Here is a 15,341-nt window from a genome sequence, read left to right on the forward strand (position 1 = left end):
TGCAAATAAAACTTAAGAGGTTTCTCCCATAGATTAGATGGTAAGAATTGTGTGGGACTACAATAACTCCAGTGGACACAAAAAGAATTCTTTAAAGGTCAGTAAAACTCCTTGATTATCTTGAACAGTAATGAATAATAAAAAGAAATGTCAACAACAATAGTTATATTTGTAAGCCAGACAACATATAGAACGCCAACAAGCAAGGACAGGAACCTAACAACACTGTCTTTTGACTCTTGCTATTCCCAATATCATAAATTACTCAGTAGTAAACTCTGAGTAAATCTAAATATGTTTTAGATGAGTTCTTTCTTGCTTAAAATATTAAAATTGATTACTATTATAACAAAAGTGCACTAAATCTCTGGCAACCTGTAAGACTCGTGATTTTATCATTTAAAATTTAAAAAATGAAACTTCATTTAAAATTTAATTTCTATATCTCTCAAATTTACTCTTATAATGTAGTTACTCTGGGATATCCTCTATGGCCTTTAAACATACAAGGTTTACTCTCTTATAATGTATAACATTCACCCTTCCTCAATGGCCTACTTAGTATTGGACAATGGAGAAATTTTAAAACAAACAGTATTCACTAGATAAATAAATTCCAATCAGAATTTCTTTTCTTTGGTTCTCATAATAATATCCATGTCAATGGATATTTTTACTTTCTGGTTTCTAACTGTATAAATCACAGGATTCAACAAAGGAAATATCACTATGTGGAAGAAAGAAACTAACTTGTCAGTTACTAAGGCCCTGAATGGACAAGTATAAATGAAGATGCCAGGCCGAAACATGAGGCATACTACTGTGACATGAGTGGTGCATGTGGACATGGCTTTTTTCTTCCCTTCAGAAGATGACTGAGGTATTCGACAGAGGATGATTTCATATGAGACCAGAAGCCCCAAGAAGCACATAAGTGTCATTAGATCACTGTTGAAGACTATGAAAATTTCCAATATCAGTGCAGGCTAGTTTGATAACCTGAGGAATATCACAGAAGAAGTTATCAAACTGGTTTGGACTACAGAAGGGCAAAGGATAAGGACACTTGGATAATGGAGTGCACAACCCTCCAAGCCACAAAGCCAAAAGTAATACATAGCAGGTTCTAGAGCTCATGACAGTGGAATAGTGTAAAGGTCAACAGATGGCCATATAACAGTTAAAGGCCACCACAACAAGAAGTAAGCCTTCCCCTCCTTTAAGGAAGTGGAAGAAAAACAGTTGAGTGACACCTTCTTCTCAGAAAGGAGTCCACCAGTATCCTGGGTGCCACAATGAAAGGGTAGGAAGCATCCAGGAAGGCCACGTTGCCTAGGAAGAAATAGAGTGGGGCTGTGAGCCCAGGGTCTGACCTTATGGTGAGAATTATGAGAACATTTACAGGAAGAATGATGAGGTGGAAAATTAAGATGAGTGAAAAGACCAAAAGCTGAACACCTCTAGAAGGGTCAAACCAAGGAAGAGGAACTCAGTGATCACTGTGTTGTTTGCTGTTTCCATCTCCTGCACCTTTAAAACATTAAACAAACAAAGCATAGACATATGTACTTAGCTTTTGACCTTTTCTGCTTGTTCCTCCCCCATGTTATAACCCCTGTTTTCATTGTATTTGATTCTCGTGCCCTGTATCTTGTATATATATTTTTCTAATTTGGGGAGGGGAAGGAAAAAATCATAATGCTTAAATAGGGTTACAGGTTGACCCATTGTAACAATGAGATGTACAAGACACTATGTTGAAAATGAACTTTACAACTTGTTGGGAGGAGGGAGGGAGGAGATGGGAAAGTGGGGAGGGAAGGGATGGTAGGGAGAAAACAAAGGAAGAGGTAACAATGCTCCATAGGAAATGTACTCATTACCTTACTCATGTAACTGTAACCCCTTTGTACACTATTTTTACAATAAAAAACAAAGCATGGTTTTCTTCTTTTCCATCTTTATCATATATCTTCATGAGCTAAAAGCAGTAGACTCCACATCTATATCCTATCTCATTCCACAACCTAAAATCCTAGTGTCTAATATACCTTCTGTCTTTTATCCTTTCTTGGGGGATAGCAGGGGGCTATCAGACCTGGAGTTTGAATTCAGGGCCTGGATACTGTCCCTGATCTTTTTTGCTCAGGCTAGCACTCTACTACTTGAGCCACACCTCCACTTGTGGCATTTTTGGTGTTTAATTGCAGATGAGTCTCAGGATCTTTCCTGCCTAGGCTGGTTTGAACCATGATCCTCAGATCTTAGCCTCCTGAGTAACTAGGATTACAGGCATGAGTCACCTGCACCTTGGATTGCCTTTTATTCTTCTATACTTTATAACTTCCAACCCCTGGTCTTCAAGCCAGACCTTATTTTCACCTGTATAGCTATTTAACTGTTCTCTCAAAGTGATCTAGGATTCTCCTGACTTGGGTGTTTTTCTTAGTTTGCATGAATCATAAGCATTTTCCCCTTTCCCCATATTTTTATTATTGATTAGATTTACAGGTGTTTCATTTTGACATACAATGTACCTTGATCAGACCTACTCCTCTGGCAGTCTTCCTTATCCTCCCTCTCCTCTTCCCAAACCAGTTTCAATATGCCTCACTGTTCCATGTTCACACATGTACATAACATGTTCTGACCATAATTACCCTCCTTCAATCTTTAAAATTGCCCTCCTTGGCTGCCACTAGTAGAAGATCCTGACAGGTCAAACCTGTTTTATGTTACTATGATTCATCACTTTTTTATTATATGCTATTTTTTCAGAAAGGTTTTACCATGGTGTTTCATAAGTACATGTAAAATATTTAAATCAGATGAACTTTCTCGTTTACTCTAACTATTCCAATCCTATCTTTCTTATTCAACAGCTTAAAGTAAATTTTATTTTTCCCATCCTCGTGTCCAGAATCAATATATTTAGGTAGCACTCACTATCATCCTATTTTCTCCACCCAACCTCTCATACATGAAGTGTTTTTCTGATGGAAAGAAGACCCTAACCACAGGTATTAAGGTCTCTAGGTCTTCATGCGAATAGTTGGGAATTGAAAGAAAAAGGGAAATGAATAAGCTTCTTAATGGGAGCTTTTTAATTGTAGTGTAAGATATATCTCATATTAAATTATATTTCAGTGCTGTCATATGTGTATTTATGAAAATATTAAGTTGTATATATTTATTATATATAAATTGTACCTCATGAATAAGCTTCTTAATGGGAGCTTTTTAATTGTAGTGTAATTAAGATATATCTCATATTAAATTATATTTCAGTGCTGTCATATGTGTATTTATGAAAATATTAAGTTGTATATATTTATTATATATAAATTGTACCTCATGAATGTTGCCATAAAAACACTTTAAAATATTCTACTTACAGGAAATACTTTCTTTTTTTTTAATAAAACACCAAACTGTTATCCTGGTTTAAATAAAGGTTTGTGAACACTAGAAGAAATGAAATAAAAGTTTTGTTTATATAGTGGCCTCTAACTTGGGAATGTGCTCACCATTAAAGATGAGCAAAATAATTTATTGGTATGAAAACAATACACTAAGGTTACCATATATATCTAATTTATCGTATTTTAAGTCCTTTTTCTGAATATTAAATTTTGCATAGATTTTGAATATAGTTTACATAAAACTGAATATAAAATATGTGAATATTGCTGGTGCATGCACAAAATTATGATTAAGATAAATTTTAAATACATTTCTATTGTAAAAATAGTGTACAGAGGGGTTACAGTTACATGAGTAAGGTAGAGTACATTTCCTATCGAGCATTGTTACCTCTTTTCTTTTTCCCCTACCATCCCTTCCTTCCCCACCTCCTCAACTCCTCCCGACCTCCCCTCCCACAAGTTGTAAAGTTCATTTTCAACATTAAGTCTTGTACATCTCATTGTTACAATGGGTCAAGATAATTTTTTAAGCTAGATGTTCATGAGCTGGAAAAAAAGACTACAGTGTGATTTCCTTTTTCTTTTGTTGGTCTTGGGGCTTGGGCACTGTGTCCCTCAGCTCTTCAGCTCAAGGCTAGCGCTCTACCACTTCTGGTTTTCTGGTGGTTTATTGGAGGTAAGAGTGTCATGGACTTTCCTGCCAGGGCTGGCTTTGGATCTCAGTCGTCAGATCTCAGCCTCCTGAGTAGCTAGGATTAAAGGCATTGAGCCACCAGCACCCAGCTTACAATGTGATTTTTGTATGGCTTTAGCTACTCATCACAACTTGAATAATGTCACTGAATATGGAATACAGACTTACAGGGAATGAGGGGTTCATTAACCTCACCTGAAAGGAGAGACAAGGTAAAAGAGGAGAAAGAAATGAGGAAAAAGTAATAAAGTCCCAATTAAGAAATCAAAGCCAAACATCTTTCTACTTACTCTTAAATTGAATACATCTTGTTTATTCATATGCGGTTGATAATTTCATAATCCCTTAAAAATTGAAGATGTATTTAAGAAGAAACTTCTTAAATATCTATGAGGTTAGATGCTGAAGAATCTGCCATGGTAGCTAGTTTTTTTTGGAGCATTCACTTCTATTCTATTGGCTCCTTAACACACACAGGACTCGGTCCCATATAACGTTTTTGACTCACTGTTTTCCTCTGTGCTCCCATGGTGCCTGTGATTTTCACATTATGTTCATCACATATTCAGAGACTGAAGATACATATCCATAAAACTAACATTTCTTTCAAGAAAATGAAACCTCTGAAAAATAAAGGCACAGAATCTCTGTAAAGGCACATTTCCTGTTCAACTATATTGAGAAGAATTGCTGTCATAGGAATTGAAATAGAAAAATGAAGGAGCATCTCTCATATTTCCATCTCAACTGATACAAATATTTATTGGGTTGGTAATATGGGAACATTGCAGTATTACATGATCCACCGAGGCCAGATTGAGGCCAGAGGGGGTGGGGACTGGTTCAGTCTTGGGGCCAACCCCACTCCAGCCACTGCTTTAAGTATATCTCCTTCACTCCTGCAATTTTTTAACCATAATATCTTGGGACAATCACTTATTCTTCCTTCACCTGAATTTTGTCACCTTTACATCCTTTGAGAAGTGAATGAAATAATATTAATAGATTGAACTTTTATGAGTTTTAAGTGCATGTGTACCAAAGATTTTATTTCCCTATTTTTGGTGTGAATCCTTAATGTTAACTAACAGATTACAGAGTAAAATTTAGGGAGGTTTAACTTCAGTAAGCTATTAACCATCCCAGACTGATGTATGCTAGGACCATTAATAAAAGGAAGCTCTGTCCAAGCTAGACCAAGTCAAAAGCTGGCCTTTTGCAATATTTTCAAACTGGTAAATGTTCTCACTGCCTAGCATTTACATTGACTGACTCTCTCGATTTAGTAATGTAAATTTATTACTTAGTACTCACATTCCCAAGACAATTGATATTTCAACAAATACTGTATTGATACTCAAAAAATTCTAAGTATTCTAAAAAGATGCTAATGTATTATTGAATTCATATTTACATTTAAGTCTAATTCTTATCATTGCATTACAAGATAGCAGGTATCACACCTGAAGAGGTATAGTATGTTTCCATTTTCTTCTACTTTTTTATTTTTTCACAAGTAGGAAGGATGGTCAAAATGTATACCTCTCTAACAATCCCAACACTGCTTTCACACAGCAGTCCTTACTTCCTTCCAATGGAAGGGTAAATATCTATCGTTTCTGCCTTTTCTCTTAAATATCCCTTTGCATAGATGAGCCCCTTGCTTGCACTTTTAAAAGGACAAGTAAGTTGTGATACAATGGAGGAAATATCTTGGGAATTTATTTTTAAATTTTATTGTCAAGGTGATGTACAGAGGTGTTACAGTTACATAAGTAAGGTACTGGTTACATTTCTTGTCTAACTAGTTACCATCTCCCTCATTTGTACCTTGGGAATTTGAAGGCTAACAAAGCTTTAGAGACTCTCACTGTGAATTGTCAAAATGACAACAGGAATAGTTAAATAATAAGATAGAACTGCTCATGACATTTTCATCCATGCATTCCAGTTAAAGATGTGCATAGCACAATGAGATGAAATTACATCTTAAAATTTTTTAAAGATTCATTCTTTAGCTACTGAATTCGAAAATCAACATTTACAACATTGAAAAAGCTATATGCAATAACAGTTGATCACCCTGTTTTATCATAGCATGTTTGAAGTTTTCTCTTTATTGTATGTCTTTATGTGAGAGGTGTTTAAAAGTTGTTTTCTGCTAAGAAACAGTGATGCCTAACTTGGACCCATAAATTATCTAGGAATGGGATAAAGACTAGTCATGCCAAGACTCTTCTGTTTCTTATCCATGTCCTTTGCACTGAGAATTTTCTACTGCAGTCACTTTACAGCCACCTTGGATTGGAGGAAAAGAATGAATGGAAGTCTAAATCTCAATGACTTTTGTTGTAACTAGGCCTTACTAGACCAACTTGAGATGATAGACAACCAGAGGCACCTCTGATGCCTCCTCTGACCATGCCACTGGGCATACCTTGTGAATTGGCAGAGAAAAGAAATATACTACACAGCAGCATGAAAGGGTAGCACTTCAGCACATCTTCACCCACCTTTGGGGGAGTAGATATTTTAATAGGAAGATTTAGAGGCAGGATTAGAGAATTCTGTGAAAATAGTCCCAAGTTTCTGGCAAACCTAACCAGAAAAATCTGTAAAACTACAGTCTATAGCCAACTAGCAAAAATCCAAGCTGGAGTTGTGGCTGAAGTGAGAGTCAGCTAAACAGGACTCTGAGTTCAAACCTCAGTGACAGCAAAACAACAAACAAAAGCTTTCTTTCTCATATTGGTATGAGTTTTAAAAAAATAAATTTTCCTCTCAAGGGAGTCATTGTCTGTATACTCTATTTGGCTGCATATATATATATATATATATATATATATATGCATATATATATGCTTATCTTTACTTCCATCCTATGTTGCCTTGGTCTCTGTAACCTTATAACAAGTCCTTATAAGGGGAGGGGTGGGGGAGGAGGAAGCGGGGAGATGGGAAGGGATAGGAAGGGGAAACAAAGGAGGAGGCAACAATGCTTGATAAGAAATGTATTCATTTTCTTGCCCATGTAATTGTAACCCCTCTGTATGGTATTTTCACAATTTAAAAAAAAAGTCCTGACATCCAATAACAGAATATCTCAGATTTTATTCGTCCTTTCTTTTTACCAATAGGTATGAGATGAATGCAGTCTTACCATCATAAAGTGATAAACCTTTAAAAGTACAAATGCTATATTTCCAAAAGTGTAGATGGTGAGGGGAGGAGAGGTACAGGACAACCTATCTCTGGGGTCATCATTATGTACCTCACTCACCACTACTCCCTGCATTTCTGGCCTTGAAAAAAGAACATCTTCATTCCAAAAGCAGCTATAAAACTATTTGTGTTGACTTATTGCTCTGAATTCTCAATTTCATTGAGACTTAATCCTATGTATAGTTTTAGGGTTTAATTCTGACAGGTTATGAAGAATTTTCAAAGACATTTGACTAACATTATTTTCTTTTGCTTTTAACAAGTTCGGTAAAGCTATCCAACATGCCACAGGATGGAAATGGAGTGTATATTCATAGTTTCTGTAAAGTATTTTATATCCAAACAAAATAATTGAGGAAATAAAGCACCTAAGTCAGACTCCTGTGACTTACAGGATGATTAGGAAGAGACAATACCGGGAATACTCCAGTTGTGACCACCAAAAATGTTTTCTAGTCACTGCCCTATATCCCCTGGTATAGATGGCAGAATTATTCCCAGTTTGAATGTCTTCCATGAATTAGGCTAGGTCTATAATAGGCCAAAAATTACCCACTTTCTTCTCAATATTAGTTTCTAACTACAGATAATATGTTATTTCTGTGTTTTTATTAATAATTTCAATGTTACCAGCAAGAACTCTATTTAGTAGCAGTATACTAATGTTCAAAAAATACATCATCAGTGGTCTTATTTTAAGAACATTTATACTGATTATATTAGATATAGTTACAAAATGAAATGAAGTCCAGCTAGTTCAGATTTAGAGAAATATAAAATCAGGAAACATAATTCATTATTTATTATGTATATTTTTTTTGTTTTACATTTTTAATGTTCACTTGCAAAACATATGAGAACAGTAGTTCTATTCATTTCCAAGTGATGAGAAGTCAATTCAAAATTCAGGAATCATAACTCCATTCTGGGCCAGTCTGTTTCTAGTAAAGGAGGCCTGTGGCATTGAAGAAAGAAGAAGGTCATCATAAAGAAAAATCTCCAAAGGAAAAAAATAAACTTTATGTCCTAATACTCTATCTTTGTACCAGAAGTGCACTTGGTCATGAATTATCTCTTCAACTAAGAAATAGGTTTATTAATATAAATGGTAAGCCTGGAATTGTCTTTCATATATATATACATATATATGTATATATATATATATATATATATATATATGAGCAAGATAATATGTATACACATATTCTCAATGCTGACAGGAATCAAGAATCATGTCCACAAAATCAAAGCAAGCATATTTCAACATCAAGTAAAATAAAATACTAAAACATTGTATACAAGGTGAATGTTCTTATCCTTTTATCAAAATACCCCAAATATTTATGATTTATTTATTTATTCTGCAAATTGAATAACACTTTATTCTTCACAAAGGAAACTTTAGAATCCTTTATTATAATCCTTGCTCCATAGACTATACTATGATAGCATGTGTATTGCATGTATTTGTTTTGACACATTCACATCTTTCCTTGAAAGCTATCTACTGAGTTCTGCCCCAGAAGAAACTCATGCTATGTTGCAAATTTAATTATGTATAGTTTGAACACAAGTAAAGCAATATTCAATTTTTTGATATAGCCAGAATCACTTAGTAACAGACAGTAAGTCACAGGTTAGACATCTTATTCATGTAAGTTTCTAAAATTGAAACGAGAAATGGGAAAATGAACTTTAGTTCCTTGGAACAGTTGTAAGGGACATAGTCAGAGGCTGTTACTAATAATTCATGGCAGAAACCGTTCATATTCTAAGAATGGATCTTATGTCCTTTGGAACACAAATTCAATCTCCTTGACATGCTACTTTTTATTTTTATTTTTTTTTGGGTCCGGTTGTGGGGCCTGAACTCTGGGCCTGGGTGCTGTCCCTCAGCTCTTCAGCTCAAGGCTAGCACTCTACCACTTGAGCCACAGTGCCACTACCGGCTTTTTTCTTTTTGCTTATGTGGTGCTGAGGAATCGAACCCAGGGCCTCAGGCATGCAAGGCAAGCGCTCTACCACTGAGCCACCTTCCCAGCCCTACTTTTTATTTTAACACAATAACTGACACAACAGGGAAATTTTATGAATATGGGTGTGGTTTTAGCTTAGCAGGGATAGAAACTCACTCCTGCTTTTTAGTGTAAGCCAAAGTAAGTTTGGCCAATTGCAGGCCACTGGGAGTTGATAAGAGCCTCAGACCAACTTCCGTTTTTTCTAGAATATTCTTTTCCATACAAATTCCTGTCCTTCTCCCAGAACTGTTTCTCACAAACAAATGGTAAAGAAATTTGATGAATAAATATATTCCCAACAGTCCAAGGATCTAAAATACTTTCATGAATGTTCTCATGTATAAAAATTAAATCATTGGGCAGAATTTTTAAAATATTAAGCCATTTATGCCTGTTTATTTACTAACATTGCATATAAGATTGTTACTCATCAAAGAAGTTTTATTTAAATCACCTATAATTAGCTCATTTTTCTAGCCAAAATTGTCTAATTTCCTTAACAATTCTTTATTGACAATACTGTTGGCAACATGATTCACAAAGGAAGTTTCACACATGTATTTTCAGTAACTAAGGCTAGGATAAATAGCTTCCACATAATCTACCTGAATTTCCCTGTATTTTCCCAATGAGAGGTTATTTCAAACACCAAGAAGTATAAAGGTTTGTAGACCTTTAAGAATTCTGCTTAGGTTTCAGTATGGCACTCTGTCAACTTATTAATTATATTGACCTGGAATTGTTTTCATTGTTTCTGTGACTTTGTATCTATAAAGATTCCTGAAATAGGTTGGGCATCATGATGTATGCTTACTTGAGGCAAAGATGAGCCTACTGAAGTTTAAGATATATTCAAGCAAAGTTCACTGAGGCTTTTTCATACAGCCAATCTAATGGCAAAAGGACTTGAGGATGTAGTATAATGGGTTGAGGACCCTGACAACCCCTCATTTTGAAATTGAAAACTTAAATTTAAGTAAATAAGAGGTCATAAGCGATATCTTATTAACTCATAGACTGAATCTACTTTTCAAATACTCAATCAAGGTCAGTAATTGAGTTATTAGTGTCAGGGAATAGAAAATCAACCCCTAATAAATAATTCACTAGATCATCATGGGAGTCAATACATCTAAGTATCACCCATGTTAATTAAAAAATTGTTTCCTGAGAAATAGATCTAAAATAATTCAGAGCAATAACAAAAGCAGTACCTTATAATTAATATGAGATAGAATTAGTAAGACAAAAATAAAAAAAATTAGCAAAAGAGATAGTTCTGTAAAAACTCACAGAGCTGTGGGCTGGGAAGTTGGCTCAGTGGTAGAGCGCTTGCCTTGCATGCCTGAAGCCCTGGGTTCGATTCCTCAGCACCACATAAGCAAAAAGAAAAAAAGTCGGAAGTGGTGCTGTGGCTCAAGTGGTAGAGCGCTAGCCTTGAGCTGAAGAGCTGAGGGACAGCGCCCAGCCCAGAGTTCAGGCCCCACAACTGGACCAAAAAAAAACTCACAGAGCTAAATATCCTTAATACCAGCCAAACTAAAGCCCTCTTCTTAAAACTAGCTTTCCTTCTGAAGATAATAAGTAAAAAATGGTGGGGGAAAACCAGTTGTTTAAGGATACAGGTGGACCTGTTGCAACAATGAGAAGTACAAGTTGTCATGTCCAAAATGAGCTTTACAATGTTGGTGGGGGGGGAGGGGGGAAGGAGAAGGATGGGGATTGGGGGGAGGGGGAGGCTGGGAAGTGATGTGAAGGGTAAACAAAGGAGGAGGCTGCAGTGCTTGGTAAGAAATGTACGCATTTTCCTGCCCATGCAATTGTAACCCCTCTGTACAGTATGTTCACAAATAAAATAAATTTTAAAAAAATAAGTAAAAAATGGTAGGAGTTCTATATTGCAAAAGAATTGCACTCTGTTCTGAATTCATAAAAATTGTTTTCACAATGTGGTAAATTATTGAGTTCTATTACCAACACTGTTATGTAAATACCACTTGAAATACAAGTGGAGACAGCTTTTATAAAAGAATGCTAAATCGTAGAAGACAGAAGACAAAGTAGATCATCTGATTTCCAGAACTGAGAAGATAGTTTACGAAATATTCTTACTGGGTCAAGATTAAAATAGCATTTATTTAGGTGCTAGTGGCTCATGCTTGTAATCGTAGCTACTCAGGAGGCTGAGATCAAAGCAGCCAAGATAGGAACATTTGTGAGAATCTTATCTTCAACTAACCAGCAAAAATCTGGAAAGGGAGGGATAGCTCAAGTATTAAAGCACTGGCCATGAGTGAAAAAATGAAGTAAAAGTGCAAGGCACTGAATTCAAGGCCCCCCAAAATAAAATTTAATTGGTTATATGAAACTAGTCACATTTGTAAGCTGAATGCCTCTTCACATTTAGTGTGATTCTGTCTTAAGATCTTATTTGTTTTGTTGGTTTTCAACACTTTTTCTCTTCAGAGCCAATTTCTCCCAAGTAGTTATTCAATGAATAATTTAGCAGGTGCTACTAAATCTGAATTTCTAGTGATGATCTGTCAGAAATTCCAGGTTGTCTGAAGTGTAAGTACATTTATTTCCCTCTCAATGCCTTTGTTTTCTCACTATAAAGAGAAGTGGAGAAAAAAGATCATTTGTGAAGCCAAATAAAAGGAGGAAATGAAAATAGCATTATTACCACCATAAATGTTTCCTTCTTTGGAACACTGATCCTCAGAAGGACAATAAAATGTATCATCTAGCTTTCACTTTTCCCTACGTAAATAATATCTGCTGAGCAACTTCCTCATGGCTGTTTTTACTTCCTTGTTTCGTAATGTATAGATGATAGGATTAAGTAGAGGGAATATCACAGTATGAAACACAGATACCACTTTATCTGGGGAAAAGGAGTCAAAAGGGCGAGCATAAATGTAGATGGATGGACCAAACATTAGCACCACTATGGTGATGTGGGAATAGCATGTGGATATAGCCCTATTGGTACTCTCACCTGAGCCTGAGTGTTTCTTGAGCATGGCCAGAAGGAAAGCATAGGACACTAAAAGAGCAATGAAACACACCACAGAAATCAAACCACTGCTGAAGATCATCACTAACTCCTCTGAGAAGGTGTTGGCACAGGCAATCCGTACAACCTGTGTGATGTCACAGAAATAATTGTCTAACTCATTGGGTCCACAGAAGGGAAGTCTAACAATGAGAACCACCTGAATTATAGAATGAATGAAGCCTCCCATCCAGGACAGAGCCACCAGGATACAGCACAGACGTCGATTCATGATGGTCGCATAATGGAGAGGACGGCAGATAGCAGCATAGCGGTCAAAGGCCATCACTGTGAGCAGGAACATCTCTGAAGCCCCAACAAAGTGCAAGAAGAAAAGCTGCGCAATACACCCCCCAAAGGAAATAATCTTCCTCTCCACAAAGAAGTCTACAAGCATCTTAGGGGCTGTGATGGAGGAGTACCAAATATCAAGGAAGGCCAGGTTAGCCAGCAGGAAGTACATAGGAGAAGTTAGGTGTGGGTCAAGCTTGATGGTACAAATGATAAGGATATTCACTGGAAGGATGAAAAAATAGAAGGATAGAAATATAACAAATAGGATTAGTTGCATCTCCCGAGTCTGAGAAAGACCAGTAAGAACAAATTCTGTCACGCTGGTATAATTTTCAGGTTCCATTTCTTCAGGTTTTTTTCATCATACAGCTATGAAAAATAAACAAATTATATTTATTTCAAATAACATTTAACTAGAATGATATCATTGCTTCCAAACTTGTCATATGTTCTCTGACATTAGGTTATGTGTATTTCCCTTATTGACTTTGAAAAAAATCAAGATAGAAAGTACCTGATAAATTAGAAACATCTAAAACCATATAAAGTATATTACATGTTTGAAAGTATGAAATCCATCCAGATTTTTAGGAAACTCAGAAGTAATCCTTTATCTGCCCACAATATTCATTAATTTGTGCACTTTCTTCTGAGTCAAAATTTAGACTTCTAATTGGAAATTTAGCTCATTCCTTTTCTTTTTGTTGAGAAAAAGTATCAATTTACACAAACATTCCCAACGTTTTGTGTGTAGTTAATAATCACAACTTTACTGCTTAATCCTTTATAATACCAATTAATACTTTCAAAAATTCACAATTGACAGTAATATAGTTTATCTTTGTAAAAATCATCTGACTATGACCAGATCCTCAATATTCAACACTACATTGACAATGATGTTTACCCACTATTTCAGGAAGGTTGAAAGCAGCTACATTCATCTGAAAACTAGGCATATTTCTCATAAAAAATGCATTGTATTTTACTGAACAACAGCCATTTCAAAGAGAAAATGGGAATATATTATTTTTAAATTTTTCTTTACGTCCAGTTACAAGGAATGCTAGAAAATATTAAGTATTCTTATCTACTAGAGATACTAGAAAGTCTCTTGTCTTCTCCTGAACACTATATCTACTACCATGTAAAGAAATCCAACCTATCTTTCCTAGAACCTACTGACTGAATTTGTACTTAATTTAGCCATAATGGAAATAGATGTAAATGAATGGGTTATTTGTTCTTAATTAAACAATTGTTCCCTTATTATTGGAAGGAGGTGAATATTTCAAAGCAGTAAACACCATTACAAGACTCTAAGCTCCAACTGTGTTTATTGCAGCATTATTTACCATAGCTAAGATATGGAACCAACCCATATGCCCCTCAGTAGATGAATGAATCAAGAAAATGTGATATATATACACAATGGAATTCTATGCCTCCATCAGAAAGAATGACATCGTCCCGTTTGTTAGGAAATGGAAGACTTGGGAAAAAAATATTAAGTGAAGTAATCCAGGCCCAAAGAAACATAGGTCCTATGGTTTCCCTTATTTGTAATGACTATTATATGTCTGGGACAAGCAGAAAAGGTCAAAAGCTATGAACATATGAAAAGATAAGATGATGTTAAGCAAAATGAACCCCAAGATAGGGACACAATGTTTTTTTCTTGCTTGCTTGCTATTGTTTATAATGTATTTATAAGGTACCATGGGATTTTTTTGTTGCTTTGTATGTTCCTCCCCTATGGTAAAATCCCTGTTTCCATTTATTTTATGTCAGAGTAATTTGGGAGGGGAAAGTAAAAAAAAAAAAAAAAACGTTTAAATAGGGACACAGGTTGACCCATTGTAACAATGAGATGTACAAGACACGGTTGAACAATGAACTTTACAATTTAGGTGGGGGTCGGGGGGGAGTGTAGTTGTGGAAGTGTGAGGGAAGGGATGGTAGGGGAAAAACAAAGGAGGAGGGAACAATGCTTGATAAGAAATGTAATCATTACCTTGCTCATGTAACTGTAACCCCTCTGTACAGTATTTCCACAATAAAAAAAAAACTTCTTTAAAAAAGACTAAGCTCTCCAAAAAGAATTTAATGGAAGAAAGCAATCTAATTCTATTTTTTTCATATGGATACCTCTTTCTCCTTAATCTTACTCTGTGCTCTTACAAAAGAGGAAGTGGGAAAATACAAGTAATTGAAGGCAGGAAGGAAGGAAGGAAGGAAGGAAGGAAGGAAGGAAGGAAGGAAGGAAGGAAGGAAGGAAGGAAGGAAGGAAGGAAGGAAGCAAAGAAAGAAGGAAAGAGAGAAAGAGAAAGAAAGAAAGAAAGAAAGAAAGAAAGAAAGAAAGAAAGAAAGAAAGAAAGAAAGAAAGAAAGAAAGAAAGAAAGAAAGAGAAAGAAAGAAAGAATGAGAAACTAAGGAAGGAAAAAAGAATTTAGAAGAATGAGTGGTAATATTTTGGAAAGACACTTTAAATATTAGAAACATAAAGGGTTATTTCACCAGGGAAAGTGTCAAATACATTTCTTTGGCATTTCAATGTTCAAGGTACAAGATAATATTAGAAAATACTGATACATACTCCCATTTATTTATTTGTCTTAGGAAAGATAGAGCTT

General features: G+C 35.5%; 1 protein-coding gene and 1 pseudogene across 2 annotated transcripts; both read right to left on the bottom strand.

Moving 5' to 3' along the window:
* Positions 1 to 620: 620 nt before the first annotated feature.
* On the bottom strand, positions 621 to 1,521 carry LOC138808207 (olfactory receptor 4N2-like; annotated as a pseudogene).
* Positions 1,522 to 8,247: 6,726 nt separating this feature from the next.
* On the bottom strand, positions 8,248 to 13,051 carry LOC138839984 (olfactory receptor 4M1). 2 transcript variants are annotated; one of them, XM_070039642.1, is made up of 2 exons: positions 12,358 to 13,051; positions 8,248 to 8,296 (listed from the first exon to the last, which is right to left on the bottom strand). In XM_070039642.1, exons 1-2 carry the CDS (start codon positions 13,049 to 13,051, stop codon positions 8,283 to 8,285), a joined length of 708 nt encoding a protein of 235 aa, XP_069895743.1. In that variant the 3' UTR covers positions 8,248 to 8,282. The 2 variants fall into 2 exon arrangements, with proteins under 2 accessions (XP_069895743.1, XP_069895651.1); XM_070039550.1 differs by lacking the exon at positions 8,248 to 8,296 and having other exon boundaries at positions 12,110 to 13,051.
* Positions 13,052 to 15,341: the final 2,290 nt, after the last annotated feature.

The sequence above is a fragment of the Dipodomys merriami genome, unplaced genomic scaffold, assembly GCF_024711535.1.
Source record: "Dipodomys merriami isolate MVZ:Mamm:240054 unplaced genomic scaffold, mDipMer1.0.p SCAF_1, whole genome shotgun sequence".
Lineage (NCBI taxonomy): Eukaryota > Metazoa > Chordata > Mammalia > Rodentia > Heteromyidae > Dipodomys > Dipodomys merriami.

What these genes read in the sequence shown, in the direction of transcription:
- LOC138839984 (XM_070039550.1), bottom strand. Translation starts at nt 13,051, where the DNA reads ATGGAACCTGAAAATTATACCAGCGTGACAGAATTTGTTCTTACTGGT.